This window comes from Schistocerca nitens, chromosome 5, assembly GCF_023898315.1.
Source record: "Schistocerca nitens isolate TAMUIC-IGC-003100 chromosome 5, iqSchNite1.1, whole genome shotgun sequence".
NCBI classification, from domain to species: domain Eukaryota; kingdom Metazoa; phylum Arthropoda; class Insecta; order Orthoptera; family Acrididae; genus Schistocerca; species Schistocerca nitens.
The window spans coordinates 580,884,060-580,909,071 of NC_064618.1; the positions used below are offsets into that span (position 1 = coordinate 580,884,060).

A 25,012-nucleotide genomic window follows, 5' to 3' on the forward strand; every position below is an offset into this window, starting at 1 on the left:
CGAGAAACATGTCGTTTGTGTAAAGGCAAATTGCCGGGCCTTCCCTGAGTGTCTGACAGATGTCGAGCGCATCTGCCACAGTTTCGCAAGGAGTCTGCAGAAATCCATTTGCTGTGCAGTTCGACAGCTCAACATGCCCCCAAGATCTTTCTCATGTGTTGCATTCACTTTTACACATGACAACATACAAAATTCAGCTACCGAAAGCTCTTGGTGAAGGTGACAAACAACAACGTGACGAATTCTGTAATTTCTTTCTTGGCAAGATGGAGGATGACAGTTTTCTTCCATCCTGAGTGTTTATTGATGAAGCAACATTCCATTTAAATGGAACGATGAACTGTCATAATGTGAGAATATGGGGTACAGAACAACCACATGAAGTTGTACAACATTAGAAGGACTCTCCAAAATTTAATGTGTTTTGTGCAATTTCACAGGAAAAGATGTATGATCCATTTTTCTTTGCCAAGAACACTGTTACAGGAAACACATACCTCGATATGCTTGAGAACTTTCTTTTCCCTCAGCCGGAGACTGGTTTGAACAACTTCATTTACCAACAGGATGGGGCACCACCTCACTGCCTGCCATCTGGGAGTGCGGGAATTTTTAAATCAAAGGATTACTGAATGATAGGTCCGTCACACTGGACCAAATGATTCAGCCTTACTGGCCTCCATGGCCACCAGATCTGACTGTATGTGATTATTTCTTGTGGGGGTTTATAAAAGAATCTGTTTATGATAAAATTCATTGTATATGTTTATTAGTTTCAGAAATAAAGACAAACAAAATCACATGGTACTTTTTGATAAGAGCTGTACATCCGACAAATTAAACACATTACTGAAAAACACATGAGTAAGATCAGCCTACTGAACCAAACATAATCTATAAACACAAATTCACCCAGGGAAATTCACGCAGGGAAAACAAGATTACCATTCTACAGAAAATCAGGAATATACAAAAATCAAATGTCAAGACTGGAATAATTTATATAGAACAAACACGAAGAAATTTCGTAATTAGATATTGTGAACACATCAAAAACTGCAATATAAATCCATCCACTTTGTTCAGTCACATGAAAACAGAAAACCACAAAGTAGACCAGAGAAACAACAATGGAAATAGTATGCATAATACCAAAATGACTAACCATGAATATCACGGGAAAAATAGAAAATTATATGCACGCATATAACTACCCACTGGGTATATTAAATGAACCAACTAATCTTAAACACAAACATTATATTGAAAATTTTACTGACATTCTAAATACAGATAACGGATAAACATACACAGCCAAAACATTTTATAAGCGAAGATAAAATTAGCAGCAAAGACCAAATCACTAATAGATACAAACTCATAGATTAATATCTACATCTACATACATACTCCACAATCCACCATACCGTGCGTGGCGGAGGGTACCTCGTACCACAACTAGCATCTTCTCTCCCTGTTCCACTCCCAAACAGAACGAGGGAAAAATGACTGCCTATGTGCCTCTGTATGAGCCCTAATCTCTCATCTTATCTTTGTGGTCTTTCCGCGAAATATAAGTTGGCGGCAGTAAAATTGTACTGCAGTCAGCCCCAAATGCTGGTTATCTAAATTTCCTCAGTAGCGATTCATGAAAAGAACGCCTCCTTTCCTTCAATGACTCCCACCCGAGTTCCTGAAGCATTTCCATAACACTCGCGTGATGATCAAACCTACCAGCAACAAATCTAGCAGTCTGCCTCTGAATTGCTTCAATGTCCTCCCTCAATCCGGCCTGACAGGGATCCCAAACACTCGAGCAGTACTCAAGAATAGATCGTATTAGTGTTTTATAAGTGGTCTCCTTTACAGATGAACCACATCTTCCCAAAATTCTACCAATGAACTGAATACGACTATCCGCCTTCCCCACAACTGCCATTACATGCTTGTCCCACTTCCTATCGCTCTGCAATGTTACGCCCAAATATTTAATCGACGTGACTGTCATGCACTACACCACTAATGGAGTATTCAAACATGATGGGATTCTTTTTCCTATTCATCTGCATTAATTTACATTAATCTATATATATAGAGTTACCTGCCATTCTTTACACCAATCACAAATCCTGTCCAAGTCATTTTGTATCCTCCTACAGTCACTCAACGACGACACCTTCCCGTACACCATAGCATCATCAGCAAACAGCCGCACATTGCTATCCACCCTATCCAAAAGATCATTTATGTAGATAGAAAACAACAGCGGACCTACCACACTTCCCTGGGGCACTCCAGATGATACCCTCACCTCCGATGAACACTCACCATCGAGGACAACATACTGGGTTCTATTACTTAAGAAGTCTTCAAGCCACTCACATATTTGGGAACCAATCCCATATGCTCGTACCTTAGGAGTCTGCAGTGGGGCACAGAGTCAAACGCTTTCTGGAAGTCAAGGAATATGGCACCCGTCTGATACCCTTCATCCATGGCTCGCAAGATATCATGTGAAAAAAGGGTGAGTTGCGTTTCGCAGGAGTGATGCTTTCTAAAGCCATGCTGATGCATGGGCAGCAACTTCTCTGTCTCAAGGAAATTCATTATATTCGAACTGAGAATGTGTTCAAGAATCCTGCAACAAACCGATGTTAAGGATATTGGTCTGTAATTTTGAGGATCCGTCCTTCTACACTTCTTATATACAGGCATCACCTGCACTTTTTTCCAGTCACTCGGGACTTTATATTGGGCAAGAGATTCGCGATAAATGCAAGCTAAGTAAGGAGCCAATGCAGTACAGTACTATCTGTAAAACCGAATTGGAATCCCATCAGGACCTGGTGATTTATTTATTTTCAACCCATTCAGCTGCTCCACAACCCCAGGGATGTCTATCACTATGTCCTCCATACGGGAATCTGTAAGAGACTCAAACGGCGGTATGTTTGTACGATCCTCCTGTGTGAAAGATTTCTCAAATGCTAAATTTAAAATTTCAGCTTTCGTTTTGCTGTCTTCCGTTGCCAGGCCAGACTGATCAGTGAATGACTGGATAGAAGCCTTTGACCCGCTTACCAATTTTACGTAAGACTAGAATTTCCTTGGGTTTTCAGCAAGATCTTTTGCTAAGGTATGACGGTGGTAGTGGTTGTATGCTTCGCGCATTGCTCTTTTTACAGCAGCAGGAATCTCTACTAACTTTTGCCTGTCCTCATTCTCCCGATCTTTCTTGTACCACGAGTGCAACTGTCTTTGCTTCCTGAGCATTCTCCAAATTGCGCTGTTAAACCACGGTGGGTCTTTTCCGTCCGTAATCCACTTTTTCGGCACATACTTCTCCAATGCATGATTTACAATGTGTTTAAAATTTGCCCATAATTCTTCCACGTCCATCGTACCAGAAGTATATGAAGTCGATTCATTTACTAAGTGGGATGTTACCAACTGCTTATCTGCTCTTTCTAGTAAGAATACTCTCCTAGCCTTCTTGACCGACTTTTTAACTTTCGTAACCATAGTCGTAATGACATCATGATCACTAATCCCTGTCTCAACACTTACACCATCGATGAGGTCTGGTCTGTTCGTGGCTACCAGATCTAAAATATTTCCATTACGCATTGGCTGTCGATTTAGCTGCTCAAGACAGTTTTCGGATAATGTGTTCAAAAGTAATTCACACTACGGCTTGTCTGTACCACCTGTAATGAATCCATAGACATCCCAGTCTATACTAGGTAGGTAGAAGTCACCTCCGACTAATATAGCATGATCTGGGTACTTCTGCGATACAGAATGTAGACTCCCTTTGAATGATTCTAGAACTGTCACAGTGGAACCTGGTGGCCGGTAATAACACCCAACAATTAACTTTATTTCTCCTAGCCATGTTAAACGTGTCCAGATAACTTCACAATCACACTCTACTTCAGTCTCAGCAGACACAATTCTTTGTCAACTGCAATGAAGACACCACCTCCTACGGTGTCAATCTGTCTTTCCGATACACGTTCCAACCCTCACTAAATATTTCAGAACTTTCTATCTCAGGGTTCAGCCAGGTCTCAGTCCCGAGAATAATTTGTGCGCCACACACTTCCTGGAGGGCAGTAAATTCAGGAACTTTAAGCCGAACACTCTGAAAATTTACTGCTAATATCTTGATAGCTGAAGTGTCTTTACACTGAGCGCGTCCTGATTTCCCTGCCTGCACGTCAACTGGTGAGTGTTCATCAGAACACCTCGCACTACTTCCTAGCCTAAAAAAACCCCATGTGCACGCCACAAGTACTCTGCTACCCGAGTAGCCACTTCCTTTGTGTAGTGCACCCCTGATATCTAGGGGCGTCCCACAATTCCCCACCCAATAGTGCAAGTCTAGAAATCTACAGCCAAGACCGTCACAGAGTCGATGAAGCCTCTGGTTAAGACCCTCCACTCGGCTCCAAACCAAAGGACCCCGATCCACTCTGGGAACAATGCTGCAAATAGAGAGCTCTGTTTGCACCTCGCGTGCGAGGCCAGCGGTCTTCACCAAATCCGCCAGCCGCCTGTACGAACTAAGGATCGCCTCAGAACCCAAGCGACAGGCATCATTGGCACCAACGTGAGCAACTACTTGCAGACGACTGTACCCCGTACGCTCGATAGCCGCAGGCAAGGCTGCCTCCACATCTCAGATGAGTCCGCCGACAGACAAATCGAGTGCACGTTGGAATTCTTTCCAGCCCCGTACGCTATTTCCCTAAGGTGCTCCATCATCCGCCTAACGTTGGCGCTCCCAATAACCAAGCAAGCCTTTGCCCCCGTGTGCCTGCTCGGGCCGGCCCTGCTGAAGGAGCAGCCACCTGCCCACTGACAGGATGAACGGGTGAGGTCAGCCGGCCAGCCTCCACATTGACCCTCAGCCTCGAGCGACGCGAACGCGTTGCAGTCCGCCACTCATCCTGAGGTGAGGGCAGCCCCAACGCACCGGGTACACTAGAAGGTGCCTCAGCGGCTGAGTCAGCGGATGCAGCAAGCGACACCTGTGGTGTCTCAAGCGACACGCCAGACCCTCCGTCGTCACTGTACCTCGAGGCAGCAGCCTGAAGGCGGCTGACCGTGGCCAACAGCATGCTCAGCTGCTCGCGAACCGTCGCCAGTTCCTCCTGTGCCCACACACAGCACGTACACACCCTATCCATCCTACTGCTAATATCTGGACGTACAGAGTTGCGACAAATAAAACAGCAATATGTGACTGCACAGTTGCGCCACCAGCGCCAGCTTGAGCTGCGATATATGAACAATTACTTACGAACCAAGCAATCAAATTACCATGACTACGCCACTATACAGATATTACAATGCAATCCTACCCGTCTTAGTACAAATGACAACCACCTACACGATGTTACACTCAACCGTTATTAAAATTTGATACTACCCCTTTCTAATTCGAAAATATGCAAAGATCCAAAAAATTTCTCCACGCAAGCACACAAACACACAAAGTAATTTGAATTAAACCTGCGGAACTAATACGAAAAACTGAATATGTGACTAGTTTCTGCTACTGCTGCTCGCACACATCACTCTGCAAGCACAGATGAAACTGCACTGGCCTCTGTCTGCTCCTAACTGACTCTACAAAATAAACAGAAAGCACTGGCTGTCCAAAATAAACAACTGACTAACAACTCTGCTAATTTATACTTTACAGCTATCAATAAGCAATATAACTCCTCTCAAATACGAGAATACGCAAGGATTTTATGTAATTAAATATGCAAGTGCACAAACACTCGGAAAGAAATTAAGAATCAAACTACAAAACAAATATGAAAGCTAAATATGCGACTCCCTACTGCACTGCTGCTGCACTACTGCTGCACTGATACTTCACCAGCAGCTGCTCAAGGCTTCCATTTTCATTTTCATTCCAATTAGTAGCATGATATTACTAGCAAAAGTATAATTATAATGGAACCAATTTTCAGGAAGAAAGGGAGGTAAGACTTGTAATTTCGACTGTCATGATTTAGTTGTGAAGTTAGGAAGAATTTGTTATGTAGAACAGGTGTTCCCTTTATACTTTGAAATATTTGTTAACCACTGGAAGAGAAAAGTTTTGTATAAAGCCAAACTATACATTTTAATGAAAATTTTGTAAGAAGGAAGTAAGAAAAGTACGCTCTTGTCATGAACAGGTTGAAGTAATGTTAAACATGCACTATTAACAATGCTGAGAACGTCTTTTCTTCAGTAAAGTAATGATGTTACAGTTAGATGAGAGACAACTATAGATATAAAGTAGAAAGAGTAAAACAGCTTAATGATTAAAGAGTTGAATAACGACTAATTTTTTTTTTTTTTTTGCTACAAACAAATACAATAATTAGTTATTTTACACACAGAGATTTAGTATATTTTAGAAGATAATGAAAACAGCAACTCTATGTAGGTATGTCTGTAACAGATCCAGACCCATGTTGCACTTCATTCAGCCTGCGTTGACACTAGTTCGACACACAAAGTTTTGCTTTCCTCTCTCCCTCTTGCATTCATATTCTGCAGAATTTCATGCCAGAGATGAATCATGGAGGGGGTGAGGGGGGTGACAGGGATGGGGCTGCAGCCCCCCTCCCCCAGAACTACGCCTGTTTCTTCGTAACCCTCCCCGCCAAACACAACAACAACAACAACATATATACAAAATTTCAATGAGACCCCCCCTCACCGCCATCCAGGGCATATCCCTCAAAATCTTCTCTACACAGATTGGCAATAACAGATGAGAATGGACTACCCATCACAACTCCCATCTGTTTATTCACAGAACTGGACACTGAGTAAAAAAGAAGTGAAAATCAGCACATGTCAAAACAGTTTAATTAACTCAAAACCAAACCTAACCTCAGTTAAACACGATGAATCAGAAAGAGCAATGAATGTGAATAGAGAGACCACATCAAACCTTGTCAAAATATCAGTCATTCAAATACAGCCCTCTAACTGAGCTAAGAAATCCACAAGTTCTTAATGTGATGTACACACCAACTTACTAGCGTGCTCAACATGACACAAGATGTTTTGTTACACTGTATGTCAAGAATCAATGTTATTGACAATAAGCCTAGGAGGAACCCCTTCCTTACAGATCTTCTGAAGGTCATATAATCTAAGGGGGACAGCACAATAATAGTTAAAGACTCTTGGCAGTCTCTAGTAACAAGAAACATTTCTTCCAGAGGTTGTTACTCTTCCTGTCAACCCTTTTTGCAGAGACAGCACTAAGGCTTGTGATACGCTGGACCAGATGGTCAACACAACTGCAGCATTGCCCTTGTATGCAAGTAAGATAAAATTATCAGATTCAACCTGGAGTGAAAACAAAGCTCAGGATTAGCCTCTATAACCAACATGTAATTCCTTCAATGGGGAACAACATGGAGGAATGTGGCTAGTGAAGAGGAGTACTGTATAGTAAATGAAACTGCAGTTGCCACACTAAGGATAAACACAAAATTGGCACGTTGTGTGAAGTAGCAAACTTGGGATGAAAAGTACACATACTATGGATGCAATCCAGTGATGGAGTGTGGAGTACTTTAGATATAGATACAGGAAGCTGTGAATTATGCACTCTCAAAGTTCCCAAATACTAGACTGCAGTAGTGAAATCGAATAGTAACAGCTTAATGTTGCCCAGTGTGGGGGAGGCACTGAGAGGGTAAAGCATACATGAGAAAGAGAAAAAGAGAGAGAGAGAGAGAGAGAGAGAGAGAGAGAGAGAGAGAGAGGGGGGGGGGGGGGGGGGAGATGGAGGAGACAGAGAAGGAGAAAGTGGAGATGAAGAGGGAGACAGAGAAGGGAGAGAAAAAGTAAGGGTGGTGGAAAGGGGGGAAAAATGGGGAGCTTTTTTTTGTATGATGGACTTTCTTCTTCATTACTCAAATCTATGCCTCATCCAAAATCAGACATTTTACTGTATCCCATTAGGGAAAAAAAATATTGCTTATTCAGTTCCATGAGATAGTGTGCAAATATCAATCAGAATGGCTCATGTAAGACTAGACACATGAGACCATTATTTTATTTGTAAGTGGTGGTGGTGGTGGCTAGTGGCTGGGAAGGTGGGGGACGGGAGGGAGCAGGAAGGGCTTGGGCAGGAGATGTTGAAATGTGTATTAACATTCCAGGAAGTATGGTTGGGGAAGTTGTAGAATGACATCTTCGAGTGCCCACAAGTTCGTGAGAGGGAAAACAGACACAGCACACTGTTTTTGCTAATGAGAGACAATGATGCAGCCAAATGTTAAGGTTAATATGTCCTTTCTATTGAAATTGTAACATATTAGCACTGGCATGTCAGATCATTTGAAGTATGTTTCTTGTAGATACGTACAGACATGTTTCACCTCTGCTAGGATCTTTAGATTTCCTACAGAAGTCCTGTAACTGTTCAAATTCCATTGAAGTATTGCTACCTATCTTCCACAGTTGTTTCTCCTTCCCCTTTTCACTTCAATGCAACAGTGAATGCAAAATGAGGGGGAGCAGGAGAAGGGAGATTGACTGTTCTGTCATTAACACTTCCTACATTCATAGCTATTACAACTTGTTGCCTTTTCTGATCTGATAGTAAGTTTCTTGGTCTCGTATTTACTTATAGCTTTACCCTTCTGTGGCGAGTAAATTAAAGTTTTGTTGGGAAACATTATACACACTTTTTTTTGTTAATCACTGAGCGATGCACCTCTTTTGCTGCTTGGACCAAACTGGAATACTCATTAAATTTTTTCAAAATACAGTTGCCTTACATATCGATTTGCTGGTTCCAGAATGTATAGTTACTGTTTATTTTGAGGCAGCTAGGGAAGTAGTTTCTTTTCCTGTGAGTGTGGATGCAAAAAATGTATTGAGGCTGTACTATCTTGAAAACCTGCATGTCTTCAACATCAATTTTTTCTCCTCTTCTACAAATTTTAGGCTTTGCTGACTCCAGACAGTTTGCCAACCTATACATGTAATGCACAGTGACAGGAAAAAATGTACCACTGGTTCATGGGCTGCCAAACCTTCCACATATAACATGATTCCAATGTGAAAATTAACAACCCAAACACCGGGTATCCGAAACACTTTAGGGAAAATGGGATAAAAGCTTTACAATCAATGGATTGACGGTTAAGATAACTCAGTTAATGTCAGTGTACTCAATTTCATAATGAAAACAGCAGTTTCCTGCAGATATGATTAACCTTATTCAAAGTATCATTAAGTACATCTGTGACATCTTCTAGTTTTGCAAATCTCCTGTACCTATATCCATTACACCACAGCGTATAAAAACATCTCTACTAGAATTCAGTGTTATAAACAAATATTGTATTATGGAGGTGTTTTGTTGTTATCACTAAGAGAGGCATAATTGTGATGACTAGTCTCTGCACATTCTCTCTAGATGCCCCTATTTTACTTCCATCCTGCCAAGCGTTTTTCATTTGTAAATTTAGAACCAATTTATTACCACAAAAATCTAGGGAGTTTCAATGTCCTCTCAGGTAGAACCAAGTTTGCTTTGTAAGCCAACTATAACTGAGGAGCAGCAGGTGCCAAGAGGTAGCTCTCTAAATGAGTGTTTCACTTCAACAACCAACCACTCTGTTAGCACAGAACTCATTATTTATGCAGTTAAACCAAGACTTCCATTTCTTGTGACACCAAATGTTCCCTCATAAGGTCACATTGTGGAAACTGAAGTAGATCACCAGAGCTTATGGCCAGAGGAGAGTCCCCCAACTCATGTACCTCACGTTCACCACACTCATACCAGTTAAAAATGTCAGAGCTCACTTGGAAACATGACATTTGGCACATTTAACGGAGCACGTGCGAAGTGCCACACACCAATATTTCCTAAACATACTGTGTTGATTATGGTATTAATCTGCAAAGAGATACTGTAAGGATCAGGAAGGAAAAATGTCCTTTCCAAAGAAAATATCCTCGCAATTTGTCTAATCAGTTACTTTTTATCTTGCAGTATACTGATTTTTACAGCAGAATTAGCCATTTGTAAAAGACTCATGGGAAAGTGGAGAAACTAAACTGTAATGGAGACATTGCTTTGGTAAACTGGTCTTGCTGACGAGAAAACATATTTTCAGTAGCTTACGCCGCAAATTTATGTTTTATGCACAGATGTAGAATGCTGTGAGATGTGATGACACTCATCCAGTGGTCACGTAACAGTTATCAAAACTACACTGTACAAAATGAAGCAGTAGAAATTGCATGGAAAGAAATAGGCAACTAGTATATGGTATGATTTAAAAATGGTTACTAATTATGTAAAATTAATCCTTCATATTTAGTTTTTTCATTTCATCACAACAGATTAGACCAACTTTTGTAAGAAAAGTTAGGTCTTTTCAGACAAACAGATGAGCAAACCCATCATTACTTACTACCAGCCTCTATATTGTCTACCACTGGAAAAGGAACTTTTTGCCTGCTTTGAACGTTATTACTGGAAGACTGGAGAACAATTAAAATATAACCGATTGATGAAGATTGACTGCTAGAATTTTCAGAATTAGATGTGTTCAAGATTTTATTGAATTTTATTAAGGCTGCTTTTGTTTATGGCACTGGAAACACTGTAAAATTAGGACACTACCATCATCTACTAGAAAAACTTGTGAAACTTATTAGAGTAATTATTCACACTGAATATGTAGTTCCCAAATATGCTTTTGTCAACTGCTTGCTGTCTTTGTTTGTGATACAATCTCACACACTGAAAGGTAGATATTATTTTCTCACCTCCGAAAGAAGAATTCGCCTCAAAGCATTTGCAATACCAGCATGAATATCAATCATATCAAATTCCATTTCCAGGTTATTGTGTCTGATTATGACTATTCGGAAATTCTGTAACAAATAAAGACAGCTGTTACTACGACACAGTATATTACAGCAATTTATAAAGTAAATATTGTTGAGTTAAACATTTTAATAAAATTACACGTCTGCTTACAAAATATTCCAATTCTAACATGTGCTAAACTTAAACATTACTTTCTCCATCAATAGCAACATACCAATGTCAAAATTAGATGTAAGGTGAGAAAGAAGTTTTGTAACCTGATAATTCACACATACACAACAGAGAAAAGATTTTACAAAGCAATTACTATCACTCAGATCTAAAAATGCATTGTATATTTTGTCTTTGGGATGACCTATTTTCAATCACATTACAGTTTTTTTTTTTTTTTTTTTGACATCAACTAATACACTTGGTGTCTGCCTTAGAATATCTGGTATCACGTGCATAAAGAAATTAAATTTTTATGCTTATGGTAAGCATCACAGCATAAGTTTCCAACTTCACTGGGCGTATTCAGAAACAGGTCCAGCTTTTCCTAATCTTCTACCTTGAACATTTTTGTTTTTACTATCGTATTTTGGCAATTCCTTCCATATGACCATCTGTCAAATCATTCTGTAAGTCAAGCTTTTGAAGATGTGATTGCTTAGGCTCATAGTACTATAGTGCAATACAAAAGTGTAAGGGTTGATTTTAAAACTGAACCTAACTGTGATGCCTGTGGCAACTGTCTTCTCTGTGTAAGAGTGGTGCAATAATGACATTTCTTTAATACGATTATGCTAAAAAAATGACTTAGTCCTGGATGTACTGAATTCTCTAAACCTTGGGTATGCACATTAATAATAGCCTGCACAGGGCTAAAGCAACTGTAGCAGATCTGGACACACACACACACACACACACACACACACACACAGGGTGGAACCTTGCTAATCCATCCCCTACGCGACTGAAACCATTGTCAGATTATCAGAAACTTTAATTTTCAACTGGAAATACTGTACAAAACATTGTTCCATGTTAAAAACAGTAACAAAATTAAAAGAAAATGTTGACACACTAAACAATCTTGCGCAAAAGTGAAAAGTAGAGTCTGTACTATAAAATATGTCTGTATCAATGGTAAGACATTGCTGCTGTGAGAGAAAGTTAAACAGCTGTACATATCTCATTACAGTACTGCAGTGACACACAGCCGATTTGCATTTAACTGTTTAAATCAAGATATCACACAGTAAAAAATGTTCTGTTCTTAAGCAGGATGAAAAACATCTGTAGTGAGCTTTTGATTAGCAACCAAGAATCTCAATTTTTCTGCAAGGTTCCAACATTACCAATCCACAAAATGGCTTTTGGAGTAGACATACAACTTTGTCTGATGTACTGAAAGGCTGTATCAAATGCATTTTTGCCATCTGTATTTGATACTCGAGCCATATATTCATTGTCTTCATAATCTTCCTTGTTCTCATTAGTTCTTCAAATTACAGCACCACTGATTGAATGATCAGTTAAGTTTTCTTCCATTGTGTAGTCAAAATCAGCTGTATTGATCCTCTCACTCACATCACTGGCCTCAACGTCCAGTTGTAAAGTTTGTAAATTCTTCAAAACTGCTGGGGAGTCTATATCTTAACTTTCCACAGTTGTTACATGGTCTGTTTCATCTTGATTCTCTTCACTCATTTCTTTTGATATTTCATCATTAATTTCATTCATTTTTGGCCACAGTTGGAGCCAAGATTTTTTAAGCATTGGGCGCCAGAATTTCTTTGCAACTTTGGTAATTGCATACATCACATCTTTATTGATTTCATCACTTGAAACAAGCTGCTGCCTTCTTGTGTCCTCTCTAAAACTGATCAAACTTATTTTTGATGATATAATCTTTTCAGCCACCCACTGACCCCCTGGTCCACAGGTCGGATTAGACATGTTACGTTGGTAGGAAGAGATAATGCTTTTATTTCAACTTTTAAAGGTCATCTTCAGATGGATGATATGTCATGTTCTTGACAATATGGCACCTTTAGGAAGGCCCCTACTTTCCATTTAGGTATTTTATAACTGCAGGGAGTAATTGGTCATAAAACCATTCTTTAAAGAGGCTGGATTCCAGCCATGTCGACTTTCGATTACTATAACATACGGGTAGTGAAGCTATATTAATGTTTCTGAATTTCGTTAATTCTTTTGCTTTTCTGATCACAAAGAATGGCATCTTGTGACTGCCATCTGTGGTACTACAGACAGAAATAGTAATTCTACTTTGGCAACTTTTGTACCTCTTAAATACTGATTTTGTATAGAAACATTTCTTGTAACAAGCATTTTGTATTTCAAGTGAGACCTGTCAATGTTATCTGCCTGATATTTTATAGTTCAAGAGAGACTCACCAATGTTATCTGCCTGATCAGTGCTCAGATTAAGCTCTTCAAGAAGTTTTAAAATTTTGGAACAAATTCATTGAGAGTTGTTTCAACAGTAGGCAGCTTCTTGCCCAAAATAATTACATTTAGAATGCCATTTGTAATTTTTTTCATCAATGTAACAAGTCTTCATTTGCTGTAAACTTTTCATTTTCATGTAATTTTTCACACAAGTCAGTGCCTTTTCTTTTACGCTGGACAATGGAGTTCCTTTTCTCCTATCCTGCTCAAACCATATAGACAATGCATTGTATAGAATATCACTTTTAGGCTTCTAAGTCTTGCTCATTTACAGTTCTTTCACCTAATCAATGCATGACTTTCAGGAGTTTTGCATTCCATTTCCCCTCCTCAGTCTTGAACAGTTGTTATGCCAACCCGCTACCTCACTTGCAATGTTTTGAAGAGACTTTCCTTACCTAACCTTTCAAGCACTTTCAGTTCCCCAGTGAAGATATCATCACATACTTACATTTAGTTGACAACAGAATTTAGTTTTACATACTTTCATATGTGAGAGAAACACTGTTGCAAATTTATAAAACAAATGCATTCACAATAAACTTACTGACCTAGTTAGGAACAAGTTATGTCAAAACTTACCTAGCTACCACACTTATCAATGGCCAACTGCCTACTGATCCATATCGCACACAATAAGTCATCGACAAATCCTAACAAACACCGGGAATGGGATGGTCAATCTAAGTGGAGAGTTGGATCATCTCAGATTGCATTAGTGAGGTTCTACTGTATACTGTATCCCCAACAGCCCATACTCTTTTAATAGCTGATGATCAAGTGTTCTTCCCCAATATCTAAATTTACAAAGTGATTATAATTAAAGTTACAGTTTCAGAATGCTGTAAAAACAATCAATACTCAGAAAGATGCCAAATTTGAATGGGATGGTACCAAAGAAGGGGGAAACGTATCGTGTGTGTGTGTGTGTGTGTGTGTGTGTGTGTGTGTGTGTGTGTGTGTGTGTGTGTGTGTGTGTGTGTGGGAGGGGGGGGGGGGTAATGAACCACTAGATGGCACTTTATGTGGCAGAATATGCAAAATAAATGACGTAGGGTGCGCAGCTGTTCCTCAGTTGGCATCTGGTATGCATAACATGACTTTCTGAATGCAGGATCACTTGCAGATGGTAAAGCTGTGAATGAATGATAACTGTGCACCAATAGCTCTGGGCACTCAAGGATATGAAAAAAAGGCACTGGTCCAGACCTGCCAAAGGTCTGCAGAAAATGATTACGGAATCTGAAAAGACAGATTATACTGAAGAGCAATGTGGCAGAGGGATGACAACAATTGATGTAATGTCAGCAGAAGGTGTGACCACAGCACTGTAGGAAGAGTCAATTGGTGGCGTGTGAACATGCATTGCACAAATAATTGACTGAACTTAGGACATGCCTGTGAGCATAGTGCATAAAATTTTATAAAACATCCTGCACTGCTAACCTCACAAAATTACCCATGTTCGAGATTCACTTCATGTTTACCTGCCAATGACAAACATTTGCTCTACAATTTCTTCCTCACATGGAAGTGGACAATGAGTGACCAAGGAACATTCTGTGGACAGATGAAGCCCAAATCTATTTCCAATGTCATGTCAGTACACAGAATTGCTGAATGTGGGCAACAGAAAGTCCACTCACATATGAAGCGGGAGCTGTTCATTCTAAAAAGATAACTCTATGGTGGGGGTTGATGGCATCGTTTATTGCAGGGCAATATTTTTTTTGAGGGGATAGGTCCTGTACCATCACTGGTAAATGCTATGAGACTTTTTTGCACACTGACATCATTCCAACCATTCAACAGCATGGATGTGTGGGTAGGATCATTTTTATGTGAGATAGCAATCCTCCGTACATTGTACAGCTGGTGAAGAAGCTGCTGCAGAGGCATTTTGGAAATACTACAACTATTAATCGTCATTTTTGTACAGCCTGGCCATACAGATCACCGGATCTTTATTTGGATGAATTCCGCTATGGGATTATCTGAAAGATGTCGTGTTCAGTGCTCTGATTATAAAAGTAGCTGAACCGAATGCACACACTGTGCAATAAATTCTGAACGTGACCGCTGAGACACTTTGATCTGTTGTAGAACAGGCTGTGTCTTGATTTCAGCTTGTGGCAGAAAACGGTAGACAGTGCACAACTTGTCTTGCACCAGTCTCATAACAATTGAAAACCGATTTCCTTGTTGCTTTTTATGCAGTTTTTGGCCTCAAAGCAATCAAAAAGAGATTTCATAGTTGTTTTTTATATGGTTTCTGGCCTCAGTACAATTACACTCTTAAAAGGTAAGCATTAAGATAAGCAGTAGAAATTATTGTCGTGTGTGGGCAGGCATTATGTTGCTGAAATGTAAGCCCAGGACGGCTTGCCATGAAGGACAAAAGAACCAGACATGGAACATCATTGACGTACTGCTGCTATTAGGGTGCCACAGATGACAAACAAAGGGGTCCTGCTATGAAATGACAGCGCACCAGACCATCACTTCTGGCTGTTGGGTCATATGGCAGTGACAGTCAGGTTGTGTCCCACTGCTGTCTGGGATATCTCCAGACATATCTTTACTGGTCATTGGGACTCAATTTGAAGTGAGGTTCATCACTGAAGACAATTCTATCCAGTCCATAAGATTCCAGGAGAAAGATATGTCTGAAGATGACCCATACAGCAGTGAGATACGAACCTGACTGACGCCTACCATACGGCTCGACAACTAAGAGTGATGGTCTGGGGTGCCATTTCATGTCACAACAGGCCCCTTTGGTTGTCATCCGCGGCACACTTACAGCACAGCAGTATGGTGATGGTATTCTCAACTCACTTTGTTGCCCTCTGTGGCAAGCCATCCTGAGCTTACATTTCAGCAAGATAATGCCTGCTCTCACATAGTGAGAGTTGCTACTGCTTGTCTTTGTGATTGCCAAATTCTACCTTGGCCAGCAAGGTCACCGCATCTCTCCCCAATTGAGAATGTTTGGAGCATTATGGGCACCACTCTCGAACTAGTTCAGAATTTTGATGATCTAAAACACCATTTGAACATAATTTGGCACAATACCCCTCAGGAGGGCATCCAATGACTATCAATCAATGCCAAGCCAAATAGCTGTTTGCATAAGTGCCACAGGTGGACCAATGTGTTACTGACTTGCTCAATTTGTGTAGCTTTTTCTCCTGAATAAATCATCCAATTTTTCTGAAATTTTTATCATTTGTTTGTCAGTACATGTGCATCACATCTACCAACTTCTGTCCCATTTGGATAATTCCCAATTTTTCTTTGTAGTGCAAAAAGCGATGTCACTGTTGCTTTTTGTATGGTTTTTGGTCTATAGACATTTGAGAACTGATGTCTTTGTTGCTATTTAAGCTGTCTTTGTCCTCTGGACAATTACACACCGATTTTTCCCATCCAATGTGGTACGACCTTGCTGTGGTAGCTGGGATTAGCTACCTGACAGTGCAAAAATTGTATAATGTCGAACCTGTATGGTCTTGAATATTGCATAGTACAGTTGGCTTAACATTAAAAGGAATGAAGGGCCAAACTGGCCCCTTCACGGACTTTTCACTTGCGTTCTGAAAAAACTGTTAACTGGATTGACTTAATATTTTGTGACTTTTCATCAGTTATATGAAACATTAATCATACTTTTTTGGAGTGCACTATTTTTATTAGTTGTGAAATATGAAGTTTACTACCTAGAAGGATTGCAGGACCAATTTGGCACCTCTTAACCTCTCTCTCTGTATTTTCAAGTGACTTCTTTGCAATACCATGTACGAAATGAAACCAACTGTCGTCCCTTTGTTGTTCAAATATGTCACAACACTGCCATTAGTTCCAGCACAGATTGTTGGTTGGTTAAAGCAAGATTTTACTTATTTCTGTTATGACAGCATCAGATAGTCGTCCCCACAAACATAATCTGTAAATGCAAGAAGTGTCTAACAAATACAGAAATACTAGAAGGACTCTTTCATATGTTTTTACATCTTCTGTAAAGTCATAGCCTTTTGCGAGGGCCCAGGACCAACATCATGTGCTAAAAAGAAAATTCAAAATCAGAAGCTTATCACTGAACACAAGACGATTTCTGAAGAGCAGGCATTGGACATTGAAGAATTGGATGATTTTGACACCATAATGCATGCAAGAGGAGTGCGTGGGTTAAAGAATTTTTGTCTCAAAAGAATATGGTCAAATGTATACTGTCTTCCTTTTTTCATACAAACTATGAAGTGAAACACAATTACGGAAATAATGAAGTACATTAAGTTTGACACAAATTTCATGAGATCTGAACGCCTCAAAACTGACAGATTTGGTCTTGTTTCAGGTATCTGAAATATTTTCATAGCAAATAGTGCGTCACACTATAAATCAGAACCTTATCTTACAACTGATGAATAACTTTTACCATGCAAAATAAGATGCCCCTTCACACAATACATTGCAAGTAAGCCAGACAAATCTCTAGTAAACATATACTGAATGGATTCCCATACACCAATGCTGACCCCCTTCAATGATCTGACCAAGGCACACTTGAAATGTTGTTCATAGGCTTATAGTACCATACCTAGACAAAAGTCTGAATGTCACTACTGATAGGTACTTTGCTACACTAAGCCTTGCAAACCATCTGAGAGCAGTATCCATAACTTTAATTTGAACTGTGAACCACAATCAAAGGGAGATGCCTAGTACAGCAAAGACCAGAAAACGACCATTCCACTCGATTACAGTATATAAAATGGATGATGGCACAACCACAGCAGTTTATAAAGAGAAAACAAATAAGAATGTTTTGTTATTGAGTTCACTTCACTCTCATGTATGTGTGTCAGAAGAAGACTCCAGAAACAGTGCAATTTAACAATGAAATAAAATTTGGGGTCAACATTGTGGATCAAATGGCATGAATATACTCCACAAAAGCCAGTAAAAGACATCGGCTAATTCAAGTATTCTACAATATTCTTAATTTGGCTGCCATAAATTCCTGGGCATTGTATAAGGAAGTGACTGGAAAGCAGCTTAGTAGGCAGAAGTATATTTCTGATTTGTGTGAAGAGCATTGGGTACAGTATGTACCAGCCACAACTACCACTGTCATACCTTAGTGAAGGATCTAGCTGAGAAAATGCAAGTCCTACATAAAATCGCTAAGCGGGTTGAAAGCTATTATACAGTTGCTTGTTGACCTTCCAGGTATGGCAACTGACAACAGCAAAGGAAAGCTGAAGTTTTAAATTTCAAATATAAGACACCATTCATGCAGGAGGATTGTACACATACTGTCGTTTGACCACTGCACAGACTCCCATATGAAAGACATAATAATAGGTATCCCCAGCATAAAGAGACAACGGGAAGAGTTGAAAACAAATAAGTTGCAAGGTCTGGATGAAATCCCAATTTGGTAAAAAGCCCAGGTGAATCTCGTATACAAGAAGGGTAAAAGAACAGGCCCACAAAATTACAAATCAATATACTTAACATCGATTTGCTATGGAATTATTGAACATATTCTCAGTTAAATATAATAAATTTTCTTGAGTTGGGAAAACTTCTGCCCACAAATCAGCACAGATTTAGAAGACATCACTTTTATAAAACTCAGCCTGCCATTTTCTCGCATGATACCCTGTGAAATATGGATGAAGCATAACAGGAAGATTCCATATTCTTGTATTTCTGAAAAGCATTTGACGTGGTGTCCCACTGTAGACTGTTAAAGAAGGTATGAGCGGACTGTGTAGGTTTCCAGATATGTGGGTGGCCTGAACATTTCTTCAGTAATAGAAACCATTACATTGTCCTTGACAGTGAGTGTTCATCAGAGACAAGGATATTGTGAGGAGTGCCTCAGAGAAGTGTGATAGGACCACTATTATTTATTATATACATAAACAATCTGACAGACAGGTTGAGCAGCAATCTGTAGCTATTGGTTGATGATGCTGCAGTATGGAGGAAGTTGTTGTTATTGAGTGGCTGTATGAGGATACAAGATGACTTGGACAAAATCTCTAGTTGGTGTGATGATTGGCAGCTAGCTCTAAATGTATAAAAATGTAAATTAATGCAGATGAATAGGAGAAACAATCTGCAATGTTCAAATACAGTAACATTAATGTGCTGCTTGACATAGTCACTTTGATGAAATGTCCAGGCACAACTTTGCAAATCGGTATGAAATGGAATGAGCATGTAGGGACTGTAGTGGGGAAGGCAAATGGTCAACTTCGGTTTATTGGGAGAATGTTAGCAATATGTCATCTGTAAAGGAGACCGTTCAAAGAACACTAGTATGACCCATTCTTGAGTACTGCTGAAGTGTTTGGGATCCCCACCAGGTCAGATTAAAGGAAGACATCAAAGCAATTCAAAGGTAGGCTCCAAGAATTGCTACCCATAGGTTCAATCAACACGCAAGTAATATGAAGATGCTTTGGGAACTCAAATGGGAATACCTGAAGGGAAAATGAATGCTACTGAGAAAAAAAATTGGCATTTGGAGCTGACTGTAGAACAATTCTGACACTGCCTATTTACATTTCACATAAGAACCATGAAGCTAGATGAAAGAAATTAGGGCTTGTATGGAGACATATGGACACATGTTTTTACCTAGGTCTATTTTCCAGTGGAATAGGAAAGGAAATGACTAGTAATGGTACAAGGTACCCTCTGCCATGCACCAATGGCTGCTTGCAGAATATATATGTAAATGTACATGAAGAAATTTAATCAAAATAGAACACTACGGAGTTCATTAATAGAGTTAACTTCATTTAAAAAGTCATGGGTGTAGAAGTCTATCCAACAAATGAGAAAAGCTTTCTGTGGATTTGGTTCATATACCACATTAGCAGACAAGTGGTGACCTAACTTCTAAGCATACCCTTCCTAGTCTTCATACATATCTTGAAAAACAGAAACGTCAGAGGTGCAGGTGGGTTTACTGTCGGCAGTTACAGGTGAGCTGGCGTGGAAGGGAACAGCGTTGTTGTCAACATACTACCTCCACTTGCTTTCACTGAACCTCACAGCATTTTCTGTTGTTGGGGAAGTTACCTACACGACTAATGTCAATCTATTACAGAATTATAGAACATGTTCCACACTTATGCCTTATGTAATTTGTGGAGGATAAAAATCTGCTCTATAAGAAAGTATATTGATTTTGTAATAAAAGATCTTACGAAATACCTCTCACTCTGTCCATGAAAACTAGAACGCTGCAGCCCCAAAAGGTGAAGAGATCCAGTACTGGTTGATAATGCTATTGCTGAAAAATCACTGAAAATTGCAACAATCTAAAATATCTAGGAGTAATCATCCAGAGCAACCTAAAGTGGAATGACCACATAAAACTAATTATAGGAAAAGCAGATGCCAGACTGAGATTAATTTATAGATCTTAAGGAAATGTAGTTTATTCATGAAAAAAAAAAGGCTTACAAAACACTTGGTAGACTGATCCTTGAGTGCTGTCTCAATATACTGTGGCTCTCACCAAGTTGAATTAATAGAACAGACAGTGAAGAACTAACGAAGAGTGTTTTGGAGATGCTCAACAATGTCCAGTGGTATACGCAACAGGGGAAACATTGTGCATCACACAGATGACATTCCAAAAGTGTATGTTCAAAAAAGAGTTGGGCAACATATTAGTTCCTTCCGCACATGTCTCGTGAAATAACCAAAATGAGAAAATTAAAGAAATTACAGCTCAGATGGAAGTTTATTGATAATATTTTTGGCACACACCATTCATAAATGGAACAGGGAAGAGAGAGAGAGAGAGAGAGAGAAAAAAAAAAAGACTGTGTTAGCAGAAAGCTGGCCAGCAAAGTGCAGATGTAGACTCAATCTTGATCACTACACACATGAATCAACCAAATGAGGTCATCACTAACTGACCTGCAGTAGTAGAGTATTATTAAAATATAACAGCACACAGAAATGAGTACAAAGTGGCATCACTTACCTAACCCATGCATGGACAGGAATACAATGACACTGAACAGAAGCTGCTGATAACACTACACACTGAAAACGGCCACAAGTTCAATGTGGTGCAGAATTAATCACTAGCACGACTTACAGAGGTACAGGTTACACACGAGTGAACCACTAACAACAGCAGAGACATATCAAATATTATTTGCAATGTTAGCCAAAGTATATGCCACACCCTACAATTTGAGGCAGGGAGGAAAAAATGAAAAAGAGAAAGACAGTGGAGAAATATTTATATTCTTAATCACATTGATTTACTTTTTAATGTAGATAAATTATACAGAGATACCAGCTTTCTAGTTACAGTCATCACTGATGATTACCAATATTTTCTTCACTCTGCCCCCTATGCACATTGCCTTCGCTACCATCCAGGCCCCTGGTCATACTTTGTATGTATAATGAAGAGAGAATCCAGTATGATAAAGTCTGACTGAAGGCTTTTTCATCTTGCCAGATGGAGTAAGTGCATGATCCCAACCTAAAAGAAAGAGAGAGAGAGAGAGAGAGAGAGAGAGAGAGAGAGTGTGTGTGTGTGTGTGTGTGTGTGTGTGTGTGTGTGTGTTTGGGGGGGGGGGGGGGGGGGAAGCTTATGGGTGCCCAACAGAGAGGTCATTAGCACCCTTACACTCATTAAAACAAATGAATGTGGATACAATTTCTAAAACTGCCGCACACTCATGTTCTCACTCCCAACCCACTTGCACTGACCACACGTCACTACTATCTCACATGCTCTGAAACAATGGAGAAATAGTAAAAGTAGCTATACATGAGATTAAAACAAAAATAAGATGACAAAGGAGTTAAAAGTAAGGCACAGGGAAATGACACTGGCTGACCATTAACAAAAAAACATGAGAGAGCCAGTCATCCTGTTAACAGATTAAAGCCATCTGCCTAAAATCTTGGGAAAAATACTCTGCATTTCACAAAAATTCAAACTTGAACTACATTTGTGACTCACAAGCTTTCCCGGCAGATGTGTTGTAAATAGTCTTCATGGGTTTGCCACAGAATCACATTGTGCAAATTCCACAATATTTCCTCGGAGCAACTTTCCGATATCTTCAAGTGGTTCAACCTAGCTTGTGGCTAGGTACAACTGACGGTATCCGCACACCGACGCCCCGTTTTTAGAACATGCGCGTGAAGAATGCGCAGCTGCCGATATCGCGCATGCACAGTGATTTGCCATATTCAAACTCCCGCCGCCAAAAATCGCAGAGCGGGTCTCCCGCACAAGCGCTGTACGCTGCGTTTGTCAAGTGCGGCCAGACATTACTCACCAACGGCTGTATCCCCCCCAGTGTTATGACAGACCTGTTATAGAAGAATCTTGATTTTCATGTCGTGATTTAATAGCAGCCAATGCAGGGTTCCATGCTGTGCTCAGCTGAAATCCCTTATACTTCTTGATGAGATTATCGGCTGTATTGATATGTATTGCTTCCTTAATGACGCAATCCCAGAAATATGATGCCGGGGATAAAACTTTCGTCTTTTCATAAATCATATGATGTCCTGTATTCAGGCTGTTGTTGTTGTGGTCTTCAGTCCTAAGACTGGTTTGGTGCAGCTCTCCATGCTACTCTATCCTGTGCAAGCTGCTTCATCTCCCAGTACGTACTGCAGCCTATATCCTTCAGAATCTGCTTAGTGTTTTCATCTCTTGGTCTCCCTCTACGATTTTTGCCCTCCACGCTGCCCTCCAATACTAAATTGGTGATCCCTTGATGCCTCAGACCATGTCCTATCACCCAATCCCTACTTCTAGTCAAGTTGTGCGACAAACTCCTCTTCTACCCAATTCTATTCAATACCTCCTCATTAGTTATGTGATCTACCCATCTAATCTTCACCATTCTTCTGTAGCACCACATTTGGAAAGCTTCTATTCTCTTCTTGACCAAACTATTTATCGTCCATGTTTCACTTCCATACATGGCTACACTCCATACAAATACTTTCAGAAATGACTTCCTGACACTTAAATCTATATTCGATGTTAACAAATTTCTCTTCTTCAGAAACACTTTCCTTGCCGTTGCCAGTCTACATTTTATATCATCTCTACTTTGACCGTCATCAGTTATTTTGCTCCCCAAATAGCAAAATTCCTTTACTACTTTAAGTGTGTCATTCCCTAATCTAATTCCCTCAGCATCAGCCCAGTTAACTCGACTACATTCCATTATCCTCGTTTTGCTTTTGTTGATGTTCATTTTATATCCTCCTTTCAAGACACTGTCCATTCTGTTCAACTGCTCTTCCAAGTCCTTTGCTGTCTCTGACAGAATTACAATGTCATCGGCGAACCTTAAAGTTTTTATTTCTTCTCCATGGATCCACTCCGAATTTTTCTCTTGTTTCCTTTATTGCTTGCTTGATATACAGATTGAATAACATTGGGGAGAGGCTACAACTCTGTCTCACTCCCTTCCCAACCACTGCTTCCCTTTCATGTCCCTCGACTCTTAACTGCCATCTGGTTTCTGTATTTTGCCTGTATTCAGGCTGTGTTCCGCAATTGCCGACTTTTCCGGTTGACGAAGGCGTCTATGATGCTGATGTTCATTGTAGCGTTCTTGTACTGTGCGGCATGTCTGGCCTATATACGCTGCCCCACACTGACACGGAATCTTGTACACACCACATTTCCTCAGTCCAAAATCATTCTTAACCAAACCCAACAGGTTTCTCAGTTTTGCAGATGGTTGAAAAACACACTTAATTCCGTATCTTCTGAGGACTCTTCTGACTCTTGACAACATGGCACTAAAATACGGCAAAAAGGCCAAAGTGGTGGGTGTCTTCGTATCTTCATTCTGTTCCATAGATTAAACTCGCCTGGGCCTGAATGCATTACGTATCCGTCTCTCAGAATATCCGTTTTGTTGAAACACTGTCTTCAAATGTTGTATTTCACTCGACAGGCTCTCAGGATCAGATACCACATGTGCTCTATGAACTAACATACGTAAAGCACTACCGCATTTTTTTGAACGTCACTTAAAATAGACGGCAGATCCATCGGCAAATCCGCTGTGGCCCACTAGTTGGAAAATAAAACAAGTCCAATAAAATGTGGTGCACAGTCATCTGTATGCCACAAGCACCAAACACTGGAGGTCCTCTCAACAGAGCAAGAAGCCATGCATCATAGGACTGTGGCCTTTGCGAAGACGAGTAAGGAGGACCATACCCATCGATGTGGCTAGAAGGAGCCATGCCACGGCCATTTTGTGGGCCTTACTAGATAGAGCTTATTGTCTGTCACTTCCAGTCACTCATCCTCCCACCAATTCTCAATTTCAAAAGTGAGGCTATAGCATGCAGAGCGACAGGAAACTGAAATAAAGGAGGATCACAATGTGCCAGCTTGTCTGCTAGATCCACTCTCTTGTTCCCCGCAATACCCACGTGCCCCGGTTCCCAGCAGAAAGATACCTTGTTCCCAAGTTGTCGTATTTGGAGGTGGACATCCTGAATATTCTAGACTACTTTATCTTTTGGGTACAAATGTTGTAGAGGCTGAAGGGCACTCAGAGAATCGGCACAGACAAGAAATTCAGCACTGGAACAACATCTCATTTACTCCAGTGCCTCCAAGATTGCATATAA

At 40.1% G+C, this 25,012-nt stretch overlaps 1 protein-coding gene across 1 annotated transcript in view; it reads right to left on the reverse strand.

Annotated features, from left to right (window-relative positions):
* Positions 1-25,012, reverse strand: part of LOC126259912 (DNA-directed RNA polymerases I and III subunit RPAC1) — a 186,417-nt gene that overhangs the window by 121,693 nt on the left and 39,712 nt on the right. Inside the window, exon 3 of the mRNA XM_049957002.1 lies at positions 10,819-10,926. Coding sequence (XP_049812959.1) covers positions 10,819-10,926 — 108 coding nt within the window. The remainder of the gene's footprint in view (positions 1-10,818; positions 10,927-25,012) is intronic.